The 16,153-nt window shown below is 45.5% G+C and overlaps 3 protein-coding genes across 9 annotated transcripts in view; 1 reads left to right on the top strand and 2 right to left on the bottom strand.

Annotated features, from left to right (window-relative positions):
* Nucleotides 1-473: 473 nt before the first annotated feature.
* On the bottom strand, nt 474-8,785 carry pigo (phosphatidylinositol glycan anchor biosynthesis, class O). The gene is made up of 10 exons (XM_035141442.2): nt 7,876-8,785; nt 7,030-7,173; nt 6,702-6,825; nt 6,367-6,526; nt 5,181-5,357; nt 3,489-5,088; nt 3,173-3,376; nt 2,869-3,056; nt 2,606-2,676; nt 474-2,083 (listed from the first exon to the last, which is right to left on the bottom strand). The coding sequence occupies exons 1-10, from the start codon at nt 8,351-8,353 to the stop codon at nt 1,954-1,956; spliced, it is 3,276 nt and encodes a 1,091-aa protein (XP_034997333.2). The 5' UTR covers nt 8,354-8,785; the 3' UTR covers nt 474-1,953.
* An 833-nt stretch (nt 8,786-9,618) lies between these two features.
* Nucleotides 9,619-13,965, bottom strand: stoml2 (stomatin (EPB72)-like 2). Of its 2 annotated transcripts, none has more exons than XM_035141343.2 (10): nt 13,784-13,965; nt 12,192-12,353; nt 11,981-12,080; nt 11,781-11,839; nt 11,556-11,657; nt 11,327-11,461; nt 11,090-11,234; nt 10,924-11,003; nt 10,689-10,817; nt 9,619-10,598 (listed from the first exon to the last, which is right to left on the bottom strand). In XM_035141343.2, exons 1-10 carry the CDS (start codon nt 13,823-13,825, stop codon nt 10,500-10,502), a joined length of 1,053 nt encoding a protein of 350 aa, XP_034997234.1. In that variant the 5' UTR covers nt 13,826-13,965; the 3' UTR covers nt 9,619-10,499. The 2 variants fall into 2 exon arrangements, with proteins under 2 accessions (XP_034997234.1, XP_034997236.1); XM_035141345.2 differs by having other exon boundaries at nt 12,192-12,344.
* A 1,128-nt stretch (nt 13,966-15,093) lies between these two features.
* LOC118125979 (protein unc-13 homolog B-like) overlaps nt 15,094-16,153 on the top strand; it is a 52,119-nt gene continuing 51,059 nt past the window's right edge. For all 6 annotated transcript variants that reach the window (XM_047344512.1, XM_047344511.1, XM_047344516.1 and 3 more), the window contains exon 1: nt 15,094-15,368. In XM_047344512.1, the coding sequence (XP_047200468.1) occupies nt 15,347-15,368 (22 nt within the window). In that variant the 5' untranslated portion in view covers nt 15,094-15,346. The remainder of the gene's footprint in view (nt 15,369-16,153) is intronic.

Raw genomic sequence — 16,153 nt, 5'->3', positions numbered from 1 at the left:
TTCCCCTCATTTCTTTATTTTTTACGACTCAGATAAGCAGAACTCTGGATTTGTCTGTCGGCTGAAAACTAAAAGGGGCCTCGGAAAACCTGGAACGACTTTCCAAGAGTCTTCTTCGAAATCCCTTCCTAGAATATATGTCTACCGGGAAGCCTTTCCTGATTTTAGTATTTAACTGTCATTGATTTGCTTCTTGCTGATGATGAAGCACTTTGAATGTGTGTTTTGGAAAATGCTTTTTAAATTAAGTTTATTATTATTCGATGGAAGTTAGAAAACTCCCCAACTAACGTTTGAGGAGGAGTGAGACTTTCAGCAACTCACAATTACATAAACTGGAAATGTGGAAAAGCCTCCATGAATAATGAATGAAGCACCTTGACTGATGGGCACAAAAAAATATTGTGGCAGCACCCACTTCCTCCAAGTCGCTGGATCGATACACATTAGTTTGAGCTGCAACAATAAATAATCATGACGCGTGATCGTGACTTTAAACTAATCCGGCTGTTCCTCATACGCACAGGAAAGTTACAGAGGCAAAGACGTCATGTACAAAAGTTTTATTCCATTTTCTCCACAGGATGTAAAATCACTTTTTTAATTAATCAGTTATTTATATATTAAACATTCTAAAAACAGAAAAGAAAAAAGTTCCCCCCCCCCCATCATCACAACACAACCAAGTCGAACCTTCACCGCAGCAGAAACCAACCAAACGTTCCTGCATCACAGCCCGAGGACTGCAGCACTTCTGCATTATCGCCAATTCAACCCGAGCGCAGCGTCCCGTCCATGTCGTGCATTAGCTAATGAACTTCAGCTGCTGACTCTAGCTGCAGAGCGGAGACGGACTCCGACGTCCCGCACAAATAAATTAACTGACAAAGAGTCTCTGGACGTCCCGGGTTCACCGGCACCGGCCCAAATAATGACATCATACACGAAAGGAAAAAAAAAAAAGGCAATTGTTAAAGCTTGGCACCTATTTCAGGGACAAGGAGCAAAGGTTCATTTCGGATTAGAGATTTAAAAAAAATAATTATTAATTCAAAATAGGCATTAGAGTTAGGAATCAGAGAAGTAAAACCCCACCACCAGGAAAGAAGTAGAAGAACAGTAACACTGTGTGAATTGGCAGTGATCAGATGCTCGGGGTGTTTCGACATCTTGATGATAGAAAAACAATTAAAAAAGAAAAGTACACTTCCTCCAGCAGACACTTGGACCTGCTGTAATGCACTTGGATGGATTTTTGCCAAATGGAGTTGACCTGCTCGCTAACTGATAAGAAAGCAGCTCCAGACGTTGACTTTGGGTTTCTGCAGAAAGTGGCTGAATCATTTACCTGCTCATTAGTTTAATTTAATTGATGATTTCCCCCGGATGGAAACGTCTTCTTTCCGTCACATTAAACTTGTCACTTTGGCCGCTCTGGTGCTCGTAAAGTGTGACGTCAGCCTCAGTTATGAGGAGGAAATAAAAGCCACTGGATATTAAAAAGGCCCATTTCGTTTGAGTGCTGAGGTTCTTGTTCAGCGGCGACAGGTGTGAAGCTTTTGTAAACCGTTTTGTATTTAGTGAAGCTTTTTAAACTGCGGCATGATGAACCACGAGACTTTGTTGCTCGGCAGGTTAGAAACATTCAGAAGTAACTCTCCCCTCCCTCATCGTAACTCTGGAACTCGATGACCTTAAAACCACATCGCCTTTTGTGAGATGGTTTACAAGCTACAGCTGAAACCACTGTGTAAAAAACAGTCCACGTGCTTCGGAGGTGGTTCAGTCCAAGATGTGATGTCCTCCAGTCCCTCTGGCTGAGGAGGGGAAGGCCTCAGAGTCAGTACCGCACAGCGTAGCCCTCAAGTTACAGTAAGAGGTGATCTCATAAGACATGTTTGAGGAGATCAGCATGTTAGACACCGATGGTGATGTTTCTGTTTGTAGCCGTCGCTACCTGGACGCATCTGGGATGATTTTCTTAAACCAGCGGCCCACGGCGACGTCGACTCGCAGCACTAACGTGACCCCGATCAGCAGAGACACGCTGCTCACCAGGAACCCAGACGCCTCAAACATCAACCTCGAGGAAGCAAAGACACAAGAGATTCAGTTTTTCACTTTCTAAAAACATTTAGAAATCTATTTTTTTTACTTTGGTCTGAGCAGCAAAAACACGATGTCAACCAATATTTTGTAGAATTGAAACAGAAGGTTTCTGTGGGTTTCAACAAGTTAAATTAAAGACCTTTGTCAAGTATGACAGATATGAAGGAATATCTGAGTTCCAGAGTTGCTATGCAGTATTAAATGAACATTAGCATAATCAGGACTTACCATATCTTATTTAAACCTGACTGCATAATACATATATGTATTTAAGACTTTTCATAAGGGCTTAAATCAAGAAAATTGAATTTTTGACTTTTAGGCTTTTTAAGATCCCACAGAAAACCTGCATAACATTAATTTACTCCTGGATGTAAATATGTCTGCGTTCACTACTGTGCATTCACTGAACCGAACTCGTGCTGTGTCCATATCCTCAAAGGCCTTTACTGCATGTGAAGTTTGAGTGAGCTGGAAAATCCATTCAGGCACTTACTTGGGTGCAAAAACCTTCCACACCATTAGGTGTCTCCTGAGGATGGCAGCTGCACTGACTGAGGCAAAGACCTGTGAAGAGAGCAGAGCTTCTGATGTGTTGCACGATCAAAACATTGAATACAAATTCAACATCCCACGAAAAAAAAGGACCTAGTCCCAGCGAGGAGGTGTCACGATATCCAAAATCATTCAACTGATGATCAAACAAACAACAACATGATGATTGTGTGAAATGACACGTTGCTCTATGGTGAGGGTTACCTGTGCTCCTTGGATAAAGAGGTAGCGTGTTGCGAGTTGCAGGAGAGCGGCGCTGAACTGCTGCGGGTTTTCTCTCAGCCTCATCTCCATCACAGCGTCCTCTTCTTCGTCCCCACAAGCTCTTCCTCCTCCTCTGCCGCCGCGCACCTCGCACACCAGGGGCCAGAACAGTAGCAGTGGACAACCCACTGGAGACAATCAAGACAGGGACAAACTGTAAATCATATAATCCAGTTCTCTGGTGTACTGTAACTGGTGTTTAGTCCCAGCTTAATCATTATTCTACCTAATAAAGGATAATTACCTGCGAACAAGATGTGTGAGGCGAAGGTGTTGAGGGTCACCAGGGAGGCGGGCAGTATGGTGCCTGTGTGTCCATCAGGGAACCCCACAAAGGCGGCGCCCCACTGGATGGAGGGGAAGGTCGGAAGGTGACCCGTGGCGTGGAAGAACTGGGAGGCGGCCAGGGCCCACATCACTATCGGGGCCCAGGGAACGTTAAATCCACCTGGAAAGAGAAGAGAAGTGGGTGAACAGTGTTTTTAAAAAGGACAAGGAGCATGACTTTACAAATTACTGACTCAAAGAGAAAAGAAGGCACAAAAAGATCCTCCTCGTACCAGAGTATGTTCCATGGAGGCCACCGAGGGTAGTGGAGGAGGCGTGGATGTGCAGCAGAGCTCCCATTTCCAGCAGCAGCAGGAGGAAAGACAGAGACATGCCCTCTGGGTGCAGCAGCAGCAGGCCAATTCCCAGCAGGCCGCAGAAGAGCATCAGGGGAGCGGAGTACACAGTTCCCAGGCCGTAGGCCTCCACAGCAGGCCTGTTGTCCACCTCGCTGGCCCCGCCCTGCTCGCCGTCGTCGTCCAGGGAACGGCGCATACGCTGGTAGATCTGCGGGATGAGGTGGTGCAGCTCGGCTTGGGGGCTGATGCCAGTGCTGGCTCGGTAACTGGGCGGGGGTAGCGAAGAATTTCTGGAGGAGGCTGCAGTCCTGGTTTTGATGAACACAGTGAGGGGATCCAGCCAGATCAGAAACAGGCCCAGCCCCAAGAGACAGAAGGCCGCCCTGGGGAGAGACAGCTGGGCCAGGCTGATCAGCTCGCCCAGATTCCTGAAGCTGTCCTCCGGCGTGGCACTAACAGCCCAGTGCAGCCCCAGGCACACGGACAGCAGTGGTAAGATCCAGCGGGCCGTGAACACCGTCCCACCTGAGGAGTTGAGGTTACCGTAGTGGCGGAGGCAGCGTCTCAGCAGATACGTCCACAAGCCCAGGGAGAAGACAGACAAGATGTAGTGGAGGTTCTTCAGCTGGCTGTCCTGCAACCGGGCGAGAGGAGAAAGGAACGGCGAAGGCTGGCAGGAGCCCTGCTCTTCCCGGCAGCCGTGAAATGACAGGGAGAGGTAGAGGCTGCCGACGAGGAGTCCTGAACAGGCCAGGAGGATGCTGCTTTCTTTCCTCACAGTTGATGGAGACAAGGCTGGAGACGGCAGCAGCCCAGCAGACTTCAGGGGGTCATAGCTGGGCGGTAAAAGTAGGCCATCCCAGTTGAGATGGATGGGAATATACAGAGTCAGAGAGAAGAGGAGGAATGTCACTACCCGGCCTTCGGCGATCACGTAGCTATCTGAGAGCAGGGAGGCGCAGCGGAGGAGAGGAACCAAGAGGGAGGGAATGAGGAGATTACGCAGGGTGAGCCAGCTCGTACACTTTAGAGATTTGGATCCGTTCTTTGACACAGCAGCAGTCCGGGATCCATATGCTTTCCAGAAGAAGACAAGTTCAGAGCTGAGGGCGGCAGCTGCCAGGCACCACGCTACCTCGATGTATCCCTGCGTGAACAGCTGAGCCACAGCCACGCCAACACCCACTGTTAGTGCCACGACAACCGGGGCCTTCAGTCCACGACCATTCTCCCTAATCAGCACGTTTGAGAGCTCAGAAAGGATGAAACACATCAAGCAGGCAAACGCCAGGATGACTAACCCAGCCGCCATCTTTAACGGGTTGAACCGGGCCCAGGTAGCCCGGCAGGTGTCTCTGACCGAGGTGAGGTAGGCCTGCAGCGAGGCTGCCAGCTCTGGGGAGGGTGGCCGACCCTCTCGGACAGTGGCGAGGTACTCAGAGGAGAGGCGGGAGAATTCCTCCTTCAGCTTTGAGAGGCTCTCAGCTGGGATGTCTTTGGCCATTCCAGAGTACGTCTCCAGGAAACGGTTTACCTACGGAAACAGAGATGATATTAAAAACGCGTCTGGAAAACGGTGGAAACATTCAACTGCTGCTGCTGCTGGACTGTTGGTCAGCATGCTACCTGTTTTGCGTTGATCCACAGCGCCTCCAGCTGGCTGAGACTTCCCACTGCACCCTGTCCATGAGGAGGGAATAAGGGCAAGAGAACCTGCCCCACGCTGCTGTAGGGGATGGGAATGCCGAGCAGCAGAGCCAGGGTGGGAACCAGGTCAGTCTGGGGTACTACATCCGGTTCATTCTGCAAACATTAGAAAATAAAAGCCTGTCGTGTTAGTTTCCTCCTCCGTGATCGCCGATATTTCACAATGTAATGATCTGAGTTTCAATAGTTCAATCGTTTTCAAAAGATAAAAACATGCAGGACAAAGTTCATACATTTTTAATATTGCTTATAATATTTGGTGCAGTATCAAGCATCACGATCATTTCACTACAGTTGGTCTGATCCTTTAACTGCAAGCAGATCATGAATAAATGTCTCTGCAGTGACATTTATCTGTAAGATTGGTGGATTCATTCCCACCTCGTGAAATAATAACCTAGAACTAGAAAAGAAGTGTCTCTGCGTCTATTACAGCATCGAGTCTAATGTCCCCCTGTCATTACAGTAGTGTTGTTTCCTGTGTAGTCACGTAACCCACGATTTTGAACAACGTGTTGCGTAACGCTCTATTTCCCCAGCAATTATGTAAATCCGCTGCCGAGTGGAGCTGGTTTCTTGTGTGATATCCACGTTTATCCCTGAAAAAGGTGGCGACCACCTGCCAGCATCAATTTAACAGATACAGGGAAAAGGAAAAAGAAACGTTCACGCAGGTTAACAGTTTATTTATAAAAGCAAATGTTCTGGTGATTTGGAGAAGTAAACTCGATGCAAATTGGTGTTTGCTGATAAAAAAAAAAAAAAAAGACAAATAAACACACAGACGAGGGCAAATCATTAGAGCTCTTACTTTGCCAGTTGTGACTGAGCAGGAATGGAAGATAATGAGTCTGTTCTGTGACCTCTCATCACACAGGATTTATCTCACTCTGCGTTAACATTTAGAAAACTTGTTACTGGAACGTTCCATTTAATAGAGACAGAAGAAATGTGTTAGTGTGACTGAGTTTGGATTTTATATTATTAGCTTTTTTATTACATATTCCAACGATCAAGTTCATGTATTCTTCAATTGTAGCGATTGTATGGATTTATAACAGTCATGTAAAAGTATTATTTTGAAAAAGCTGGCTAGTGTACCGACCTGTGACGGGGGTCCGGGAAACAGAGGGGCGGGACTGTAGAGGAAGAGGGCGGCATCAGTCTCCTTCTGGCTGTCTCCACCGTGATCTCCAGTGTCCGTCATCCCGTGATCCCCCATCACCACCAGGAGGGTGTCGTTCTGCAGACGGTCAATCACAGACCTGCAGGAAAAGGGGGAACAGAAAATAAATAAAAATAAAAATCCATGAAACATCAAATTAAAACCAGCTCATTCAGTCTGGGTTACTAATGAATATCTGTTATACGACACAGTATGAGGACAGCGGCCGGAAGACGCAGTGAGACGAGCACAAAGCAGCTGCACTGTTGTCTGACCTGATGACTCCGTCCATCTGGGTGAGCTTGTCGGCCATGGCCGGGTGGTCGGGACCGAACCTGTGTCCGCAGTGATCCACGCCGAGAAAATGAGCAACCAGGACGTCCCAGTCACCGCCAATCACTGTCAAAACCAACAGAGGGGGACAGGTGGGGGACATCATGACATGTCCACAGTCGTCCATGTATAAAACATGTCCTCAGCGCTTAAACGACCCTGAAATTGTTTGTTTGATGGCTGCAAGAGTTCTGACATTAAACTGAGTAATTCTTCTTTGCATATCATGAACAGTGTGTCAGGTACTTATAGAGTAAAATGTACACATACTGGTGGTGTAGAGGTGCTGGAGGATCCCATTGTCCACAGTGTGCAGGTCCTTGACATTGAAAGAAGGGAAGGGCAGAGAGCGGTGGAACTTCTTCGGAAAGAGACTCTCCCACGTGTCGTCGCCCATGAACACCACCCGCTTGCCTGCGTGGGACACGAGGAGTTAAAAATACTCACCTACCTAATATAAGTACTCACCTACCTAATACAAGTTCTCACCTGCCTAATGTAAGTACTCACCTGCCTAATGTAAGTACTCACCTACCTAGTATAAGTTCTCACCTGCCTAATGTAAGTACTCTCCTCCTAATACAAGTACTCACCTCCCTAATACAAGTACTCACCTGCCTATTGTAAGTACTCGCCTGACTAATGTAAGTACTAACCTGCCTAATACAAGTACTCACCTGACTAATGCAAGTACTCACCTACCTAGTATAAGTACTCACCTGCTTAATGCAAGTACTCACCTTCCTAGTTTAAGTACTCACCTTCCTAGTTATAAGTATTCACCTGCCTAATATAAGTACTCACCTACCTAATATAAGTACTCACCTCCCTAGTATAAGTACTCACCCTACCTATACATATAAACCTCCCAGTAGAAGTACTGTCCTCCCAGTAGAAGTACTCACCTTCCTAGTTATAAGTACTCACCTTCCTAGTTATAAGTACTCACCTTCCTAACCTACTAGCTCACCTCCTAGTATAAGTACTCACCTCCCTAGTATAAGTACTCTCCTCCCTAGTATAAGTACTCACCTACCTAGTATAAGTACTCACCTACCTTGTATAAGTACTCTCCTCCCTAGTAGAAGTACTGTCCTCCCTAGTAGAAGTACTCACCTACTTGCCCCAGCTGGTGGATGAGGTTGTCCTCCAGGATGGCGGTGGACGCAAAGTTGTTACCAACGTCCACAAACGTGGGCAGGGAGCCGGTGGTGAAGCCCTTGATCCTCTGCATGGTGGTGGTCGGCGGGTCGGCCCGGAAGGGGTACAGGCGGCAGTGAGCGGGCCTGGACGCGGCGGTCTCCTCCAGCACCGGCAGCTTGTTCTCGTGGGGTCGGGGCGCCGCGTTGCTGGGGTCGAACCGGGCGAAGTCGATCTTCAGCGCGTCGATGATGAGCAGCACCGCCCGGCTGAAGCGCGGCCGGACCCGGCAGAAGTCCGCCGGCTCCCCGCCGGGCTGCAGCACGTCCCCGCAGCCGCTGGTGCGGTTCACCTCCAGCCGCACCAGCAGGAAGCCGCCCACGAACAGGTAGATGCCCACGAAGTACACGGAGCACAGGCAGAGCAGCAGGGACAGCACCGGGAGCCGCTTCATCCTAAACGCACACGTTCACTCCCCGTTAGCGGACTGTGGAAGCGGCCCCTGCAGCATGGAGGCTAATCCACGGGAAGTGTCACCTTGACCAGAGCACCGGGAACCCGCCGCGTGTTCAGGCGCGATCCGGGTGCTTGTCGAGCGGCTAACGCTCAGAGGACGGGCCGGTTAACGACGCCTAGCCGTTAGCCGTTAGCTAGCTCTCCTCCGGCTCCCGTCACTGACCTTGTCCCGCTGCGGTGTTCGTCCTCTCTCCGGCCGCGGGTGGAGTGTGTGCGTGAGCGCGTGTGTGAGCGCGGAGGTCACGGGTGTCTCAGGTGGAGCGGAGCGCGACGTGACGCCTCCCCCCTCACCTGCATTGGGACGCCGGGTACAGCGAGATTAGATGACCGGCGACAGCTAGGAACCTTTGGTGAGCGGGGGACGCGGCGGAAACGCAGCGGCGGACGAGTTTGTTCATGACACCAGGGTGAACTTGTGGAGTTTTGTGGCCCTGAGCTCAGACTCGCAGGCACACAGCCGTCCTACGTCACAAAAACAAAGTAACATATTACAAAACTTATCAAGTATTTCTTTGTATTTAGTTAATTTGTACTGTTCTAGTATCTTTAACATTTTGGAGAACTTTATGTATTTATTCATACGTTTATTTCATTCATCGTCCAAACAAAACAATTTAAATGGAAACAGAAAATCTCAAGTCGTGAATAATCTTATTTAATCTGCTCCTCTTTCACAAGACATTAATTAACAAAGCAATTAATTCAATAAAAAATAATTCAAAGGCCTACACAGCACCTCACATCCCTCTATTAGTGCCTAAGTTACAATTTATTTAATACCTTACATATAAGCTCGCAAAAAAATGTACCTGTCAAAACCAAACAGAACAAAACTTAAAACAAGTTGTGAAAATTATTAAATAAGCATTTAAGCACAATGCAAAGTAAACTACTCACCTTGGCAATTTTTTGCCTTTAAGCCAAAATTAAGGGCACAAAATGTCAACACTGGAAGGACAGAGGGAAGATGTCTCACTCCTACTAATTTTCAAGCAGCCAAAAATTCATTCAGAAAAAATCTAGAGCAAATATCTCTACATTCCTCATTCTACATTAATAAGTCTGAATCTATATTTGGTATCGTTTTGTTGCTTGTCCATTATTTCCTATTACATGAAACCAGATATTTGTATTGTTCCGCCACTGAATTAAAATCATAGTTATCAAAACGAGTTATTGAAACACAACACAGGACCAGTGTAACAGTTTTTATGTATTTTATTTTGCTGGGAGTTTTTCCCTCGTCGCTTGACAACAATCTTCACAACATTCCTTACCACCGCATCATCATCATCATCATCATCATCTGTGACGATGTCATCTGCATTATACAGACCTATGAAATGACAAACTCAAATTTAGCAGAGAAGCATGAAATACTGTTTATCCCATAAAGACATAAGAGATGAATATAACTGGTATATGTAATATAACTGATGAGAACAGGAATGTGATTCTAGGCCCGACTTTGTGCACTAATTATTGGGAAGGAATTATTTCTGAATAGTTTCACAGCGTCTCTACGCAGGTTATTAAGCAAATACTGGTTCAGCTTGCCGGGGAGATACCTTTTTAATCACATGGGCCAAATTGAGAATAACTGATTCTTTCAGGGATTCTGAGACGTCACATTGAGCAAATTTTGCAAAGTTGCTGGTCCCAGAGCAGCTGAAGAACTGACCTGATCTCCGTAAACAAACAAGATAGATGGTTCACCTGATCTGACTGTGATTACCACATTTACACTAGTGAACACACAGAACGGAGGACGCAAAAGGGAAAACATTAACCAAGCCTGAAAGTTTTACCATAATTCTATCATACTCGGGTCCTAGTGTTTATTTCCCAATGAACATAAACAACAGTCGGTGAAAATTACAAATCCTCTCGTGTAAGATGTGATTTTTCAAAACCCTCCCAAAGCCAGACATTGTAGGAGTTATTTAAATTTGCAGTTCGTCTCAATCAGCCGGTAGAAGGTGTGTGAACTTCACAGCGATGCCTTGGAAATCCCGATAACTTAACCATAAACAGTTTCCCCCCTGGTTCTGCGTCACTACTTTGAGTTCATTTTGATTCCTCTGCTACTGAGTCGATTGGCTCTGCAGCTCCTCCCTCTTCGCCGCTGCCGCCTCTGCTCTGATCGGGCTCTGCTTCGCCAACGTGCTGTAGATGGTCATCGCCTGAGGAGCGGGAAGACGAGACAACAACTATTAAAGTCACGACTGACGACAGCAAAAAGCAGATGCTGTTAACAATGCGAGTGTAAATACCTGTGTGACCATGCTGCTGATGTCCCCGGTGTTAGACGGCAGAAGGATGGTGTTGGACTCTTTGGCGAGCTTCGAGAAGGCAGACACGTACTGCTCGGCCACATTTAGTGAAGCTGCTGCATTTCCATTCTGTGCCATGAACAAAAAAAAACCCATCGTCAACATTAACCAAATAAACATCTTATTACAAATGAAAACACAGATCATGGTCGTCCCATTGAGAAAATAACTTCACCTCCTCAGCCAGAGCCTCTGACAGCATACGGATGGCTGTGGCCTTGGCCTCAGCTTTTGCTACTACAGCCTGAGCCTCACCTGGAAGGAACCGAGACATGTATTAGTGACATGTGACTTGGGTATTGAGTAAAACAAGAGCCCCCCCCCCCCCTGAGAGCACCTACCTAACGCATTGTTGATCTTCTCTGCTTTCTCTCCCTCCGACGCCAGGATCTGAGATTGTTTACAACCCTCTGCGACATTGATGGCTGCTTCCCTCATCCCCTCAGACTCCAGCACCGTGGCCCTCTTTTTACGCTCAGCCTCCACCTGCACAGGGGGGATTCAATGTGTGTTAACTGTCAACTTTCAGACTTCTTAAGAACTCCTTCAGGTTTTTTTTCTTATTCTTTGAACCTCACCTGCATCTGCATGGATTCTTTGACACGAGGTGGAACGTGTATGTCTTTGATTTCGTAACGGAGACAGCGGATGCCCCAGTCCTCTGCAGCTGTGTTGATGGAGTGGACGATGTTGGAATTGAGGCACTCCCTTTCCTTCAAAATAAAACATAATAAAAGTTTAAATTCCTATCAGACATTTTTAATTTCTCACTTTCCAGAATAAGTTGCAGCAGCAGTCGGTCATTACCCTGAAGACTTTGTCCAGTGTCAGTTTGCCCAGTTCTGAACGCATGGTGGTCTGAGCCAACTGTGTGACGGCATATTCTGGATCCTCGACTCCGTAACTGGCCTGGAAACGAAAAGTGAATGAGGGATTTATAAAAACGTACATTTACTAATATCTGAGTGTGACATAACAATGGTGGGGACAATCCTTCCCAGGTATTAGACAGTTACATTTCTTCAAGAGTACCTTAAAAGGGTCTAGGATCCTCAGGTAAAGAACTCCATCAATCTGTAGTGTTACATTATCTGAAAAGACAAGGAAGGTCACACTTTAATCTGAAGTCACTCCGGCTGAACCTTATATTCTTTAAGCAAAATGACAGATGATCCCCCGAAAGAAAATCATCCTCCCACAAGCTGTGAAAGTAGCAGCATTGTGTTTCTTACCGAGAGAAACCGCAGACTGCTCCGGGACATCGATCACGATCTCTTTGAGACTTTGAACGTAGCGGATTCGGTCGAGTACGGGTATGAGGAAATTCAAACCCTGGAGGAAGTGAAGGGGACAGATGTTAGAGACCACCCACACTTTTCCATAAGCGTTGCATGCATTTGATAAAAGGATTTAACTAAATTAAATCAGAACAACGGAAGGTACCGGCTCCAGGATACGGTGGAAGCGACCCATTCTCTCCACCACCCAGGCTTCCTGCTGGGGCACAAACAGGACCACGGTGTTCATGGGCAAACTGGACGCCCATCGCTGCTGCGCTGGCGTTACCCACAACCTCGGCGCGGTCCTCTGGGTTTGCTGCACGGGCAGATTTAGAATAAGGAAAAACACTGTTAATATGCAACAAGCGATTTCCAAGAGCAAAATATGACATTTAATTTACAAGGAAAGCACCAAAATCTGGAGACAGCAGACATCTGGCTGCTCTGCTAATTAAACAACATGGAGTGTGTGTGTAGTTAATGCACATGTGAGAGTTATTGCACATGTGTGTGTGTGTGTCAGTAGTTTGACATGTGTGTTTATCAGTTGTTTTTCACGTGTGTGTGTGTGTGTGTGTATCAGTAGTTTCACACTAGTCAAAACAATGGAAACCAAAAGTGCAGATGTTGTTAGTCACGAGTTGACAGAGTTTCAGATCCTGGTTCCTCAGTGGTTAGTTAGTGATCATGTTCCTCAGTGGTTAGTTAGTGACCATGCTCCTCAGTGGTTAGTTAGTGAGCATGTTCCTCAGTGGTTAGTTAGTGATCATGCTCCTCAGTGGTTAGTTAGTTAGTGATCATGCTCCTCAGTGGTTAGTTAGTTAGTGACCCTGTTCCTCAGTGGTTAGTTAGTGATCTTGCTCCTCAGTGGTTAGTTAGTGAGCATGCTCTCCTCAGTGGTTAGTTAGTGATCATGCTCCTCAGTGGTTAGTTAGTGATCCCTGTTCCTCAGTGGTTAGTTAGTGATCATGCTCCTCAGCGGTTAGTTAGTGATCATGCTCCTCAGTGGTTAGTTAGTGATCATGCTCCTCAGTGGTTAGTTAGTGATCATGCTCCTCAGTGGTTAGTTAGTGATCATGTTCCTCAGTGGTTAGTTAGTGACCATGCTCCTCAGTGGTTAGTTAGTGAGCATGCTCCTCAGTGGTTAGTTAGTGAGCATGCTCCTCAGTGGTTAGTTAGTGAGCATGCTCCTCAGTGGTTAGTTAGTGATCATGCTCCTCAGTGGTTAGTTAGTGACCATGTTCCTCAGTGGTTAGTTAGTGAGCATGCTCCTCAGTGGTTAGTTAGTGATCATATGCTCAGTGGTTAGTTAGTGAGCATGCTCCTCAGTGGTTAGTTAGTGATCATGCTCCTCAGTGGTTAGTTAGTGAGCATGCTCCTCAGTGGTTAGTTAGTGAGCATGCTCCCCAGTGGTTAGTTAGTGACATGTTCCTCAGTGGTTAGTTAGTGACCATGCTCCTCAGTGGTTAGTTAGTGACCATGTTCCTCAGTGGTTAGTTAGTGACCATGCTCCTCAGTGGTTAGTTAGTGATCATGCTCCTCAGTGGTTAGTTAGTGATCATGTTCCTCAGTGGTTAGTTAGTGAGCATGCTCCTCAGTGGTTAGTTAATCGCGTCCCTCTCTCGTTAACTCCAGTGTTTCCTCCATCAGGCGGAACACCAGTGGATTAACATTATTCACACACGGATGCTCGCTGAATGACACCAGCTCACGCGCTAAAGAGCCGGAAGCGACATAGTAACATTCAGGACTTACCTGTAAAATGGCTCCTCCGGCTCGACACAGCGACCGTAACATGGTTCGAACCCCGCGAAGCGACGATACGAACAAGACCCGGCTCCTCAAGCTGCTCAGGATCCGAACTGAGAACTCATGTGAGTGACCCTCGACGAGCAGGAAGTCAACGTTACATCAGGGGTGCACCGCTGAAAGGAGTCCGCCGGGGCGAGGAAGAGGAACCAAAAAGAGACTAGATTAATAAAGCGAGAGATTATGGAAATGTAATTTATTTTAAATTAGGAAATTAACCTAATTATTTGCTAAAAATAACATTTAGATGAGTAACTCAGATACTAGTGTTCAAGTCATGTAGTAAAGTGGATTTAATATAACGTGACTTCACTGTACAAATAACAATTATGAACTTGAATAATGGTTTGATAATAATAATATTTGTATAGTTATGTTATATAAATCAGGATCGAAGTGCAAATCCATATATGAAGAATTAGATCAAACATTATTATTAGTTTATTGTTTTTGTTGTTCTGAAATGGGAAAGAAGTGCAAAATAATTATCGTGTGGTCAGAACAGGATGTGAAAGAAGGGATCAGAATAAATGTGTCACACAAAACTGTGCTGAGGATTTATGATGAATACATGTAATGACTCACTGAATACACACGGTGGCGCTGTTAGTTCAGTGTTATATCTCTTGGTGCTGCTGTAACTCCTCAGAGAATCAAACTATAACTACATTATTATTATTATAATTAGAAATTTCCCTCGGGATCAATAAAGCATCTATTGTTCGTTATTGTTTATTGATAAGTGAGCTAGTTTTCTGTCTGTAGTGATGAGGGAGTTGATAGAAAATAACCTGACCGGCCTTTTTACATTAAATAAATAAATAAATTATATATATAATATTCTTAGGTTGAATAAAAAAGTTTTAACTGTAGGGAAATAATATATAATATCAAATAAACATAAATATAAAATATAAAATATTCTAATGTTAAATAAAAAAAAGTTGTAATTCTAGGCAGATGATTAAAAGTGACATAATGTATATGATAAAATAAATTAAATGAAATACTCTTCTTTTATATCATACGTTTTAATTGGAGGGAGATTGTTAAAAGTAAAATACAAAATATATTCTTATCATAATAAAAAGTTACAGGTGGTTTTCTCTGCGTCACCTGTTCCAACCTGCGCCTCTCAGTGATTGGTCAGATCCCTCGTTGGAGCCCCTCCCTTCCTCGCAGCACCGCCCTCCCCATTGGTCAGAACCACACGTCAGTAACAGGTGTCTCCTCGTCCCCCCCGGCTCCCCGTCCGGAGGTTGTCCGTCAATCTGGAGCCACCCTGCGGCTGAGACTTTCCACAATGGCGCGGCGCTGGCGGCGGTTCTCTGCTGCTGCTGCTGCCCCGCGGCCGAGTCCAGCGTCGGGACACCTCCAGTGAACAACCCACCGCCCGCCGGGAGCTGCTCGACCCTCCGACCCAGAGAGAAGGTGGTTTGAAACGGATGTAAACGGAGCAAATCTCCGCTGAGGACAAAGTGTGTGGAAGAAGTGGACCGTCGCGTTGCCATGTCGCTGCTGTGCGTCCGAGGTAAGTTTGACCCACTTTTAAATTTTATTTTAAAAGGTCCAAAACAAGATTAATCAAATGGGTTTGACTCGGTTTGTTGGATTAAATCTGATCATGTGACTTTTGTCCCTGTGGACATCCTCCTCCACCTCCTCCTCTTCCTCCTCCTCTTCCTCCTCCTCAGGTAACAGGGACAGTTCATAGAAAAGTAGAATTTGTCCTGATTTAAAAAAAACACATCATCTTCATAAAGAATAATTGGGAAACAAGAGGATGAAGATCTGATATCTGTGTTTTCATTTGGAGCAAAGCAGAAACAATCACAGCAGCTGCTTTATTCCCACAGAGACACGTCGCTCTGGGCTTTATACTGACTTTGATATTTTACAGAAAAAGGAACAAACAGTAAAATAATAATAATAATGATGAGGTTTTTCTTTGCACTGCACTTTGCTTAATAAAGGTGCAAAGTACTTCTCATGGGGATAAAAACAGCAATAACACAATAACACAAGAATATAATTAAATAAGGTTTAAATGTATATTATAAGAATGAGAATAAACAGTATGGAGATGATGATAATAATAATCAAAGGGTTATTTGTAAAGCACCTTTCTCAAAAAATATGCAAAGTGCTTCACATAAGGATAAAAACAGTGATTGGACAATAAAGCAAGAATAGAATTATTCAAAGTTTAAAATTCTATCATAAAAATAAAAACATCATGATGATGATGATAATAAAATATTTGTTTGTAATGTACGTTGAGTTTTCAAAAGTTAAGATTGAAATGACTAAATAGGA

Source organism: Hippoglossus stenolepis, chromosome 18 (genome assembly GCF_022539355.2).
Source record: "Hippoglossus stenolepis isolate QCI-W04-F060 chromosome 18, HSTE1.2, whole genome shotgun sequence".
NCBI classification, from domain to species: Eukaryota; Metazoa; Chordata; class Actinopteri; order Pleuronectiformes; family Pleuronectidae; genus Hippoglossus; species Hippoglossus stenolepis.
Note: the sequence above shows the minus strand (reverse complement) of the source record. Positions and strands in the feature narration are given on the sequence as shown.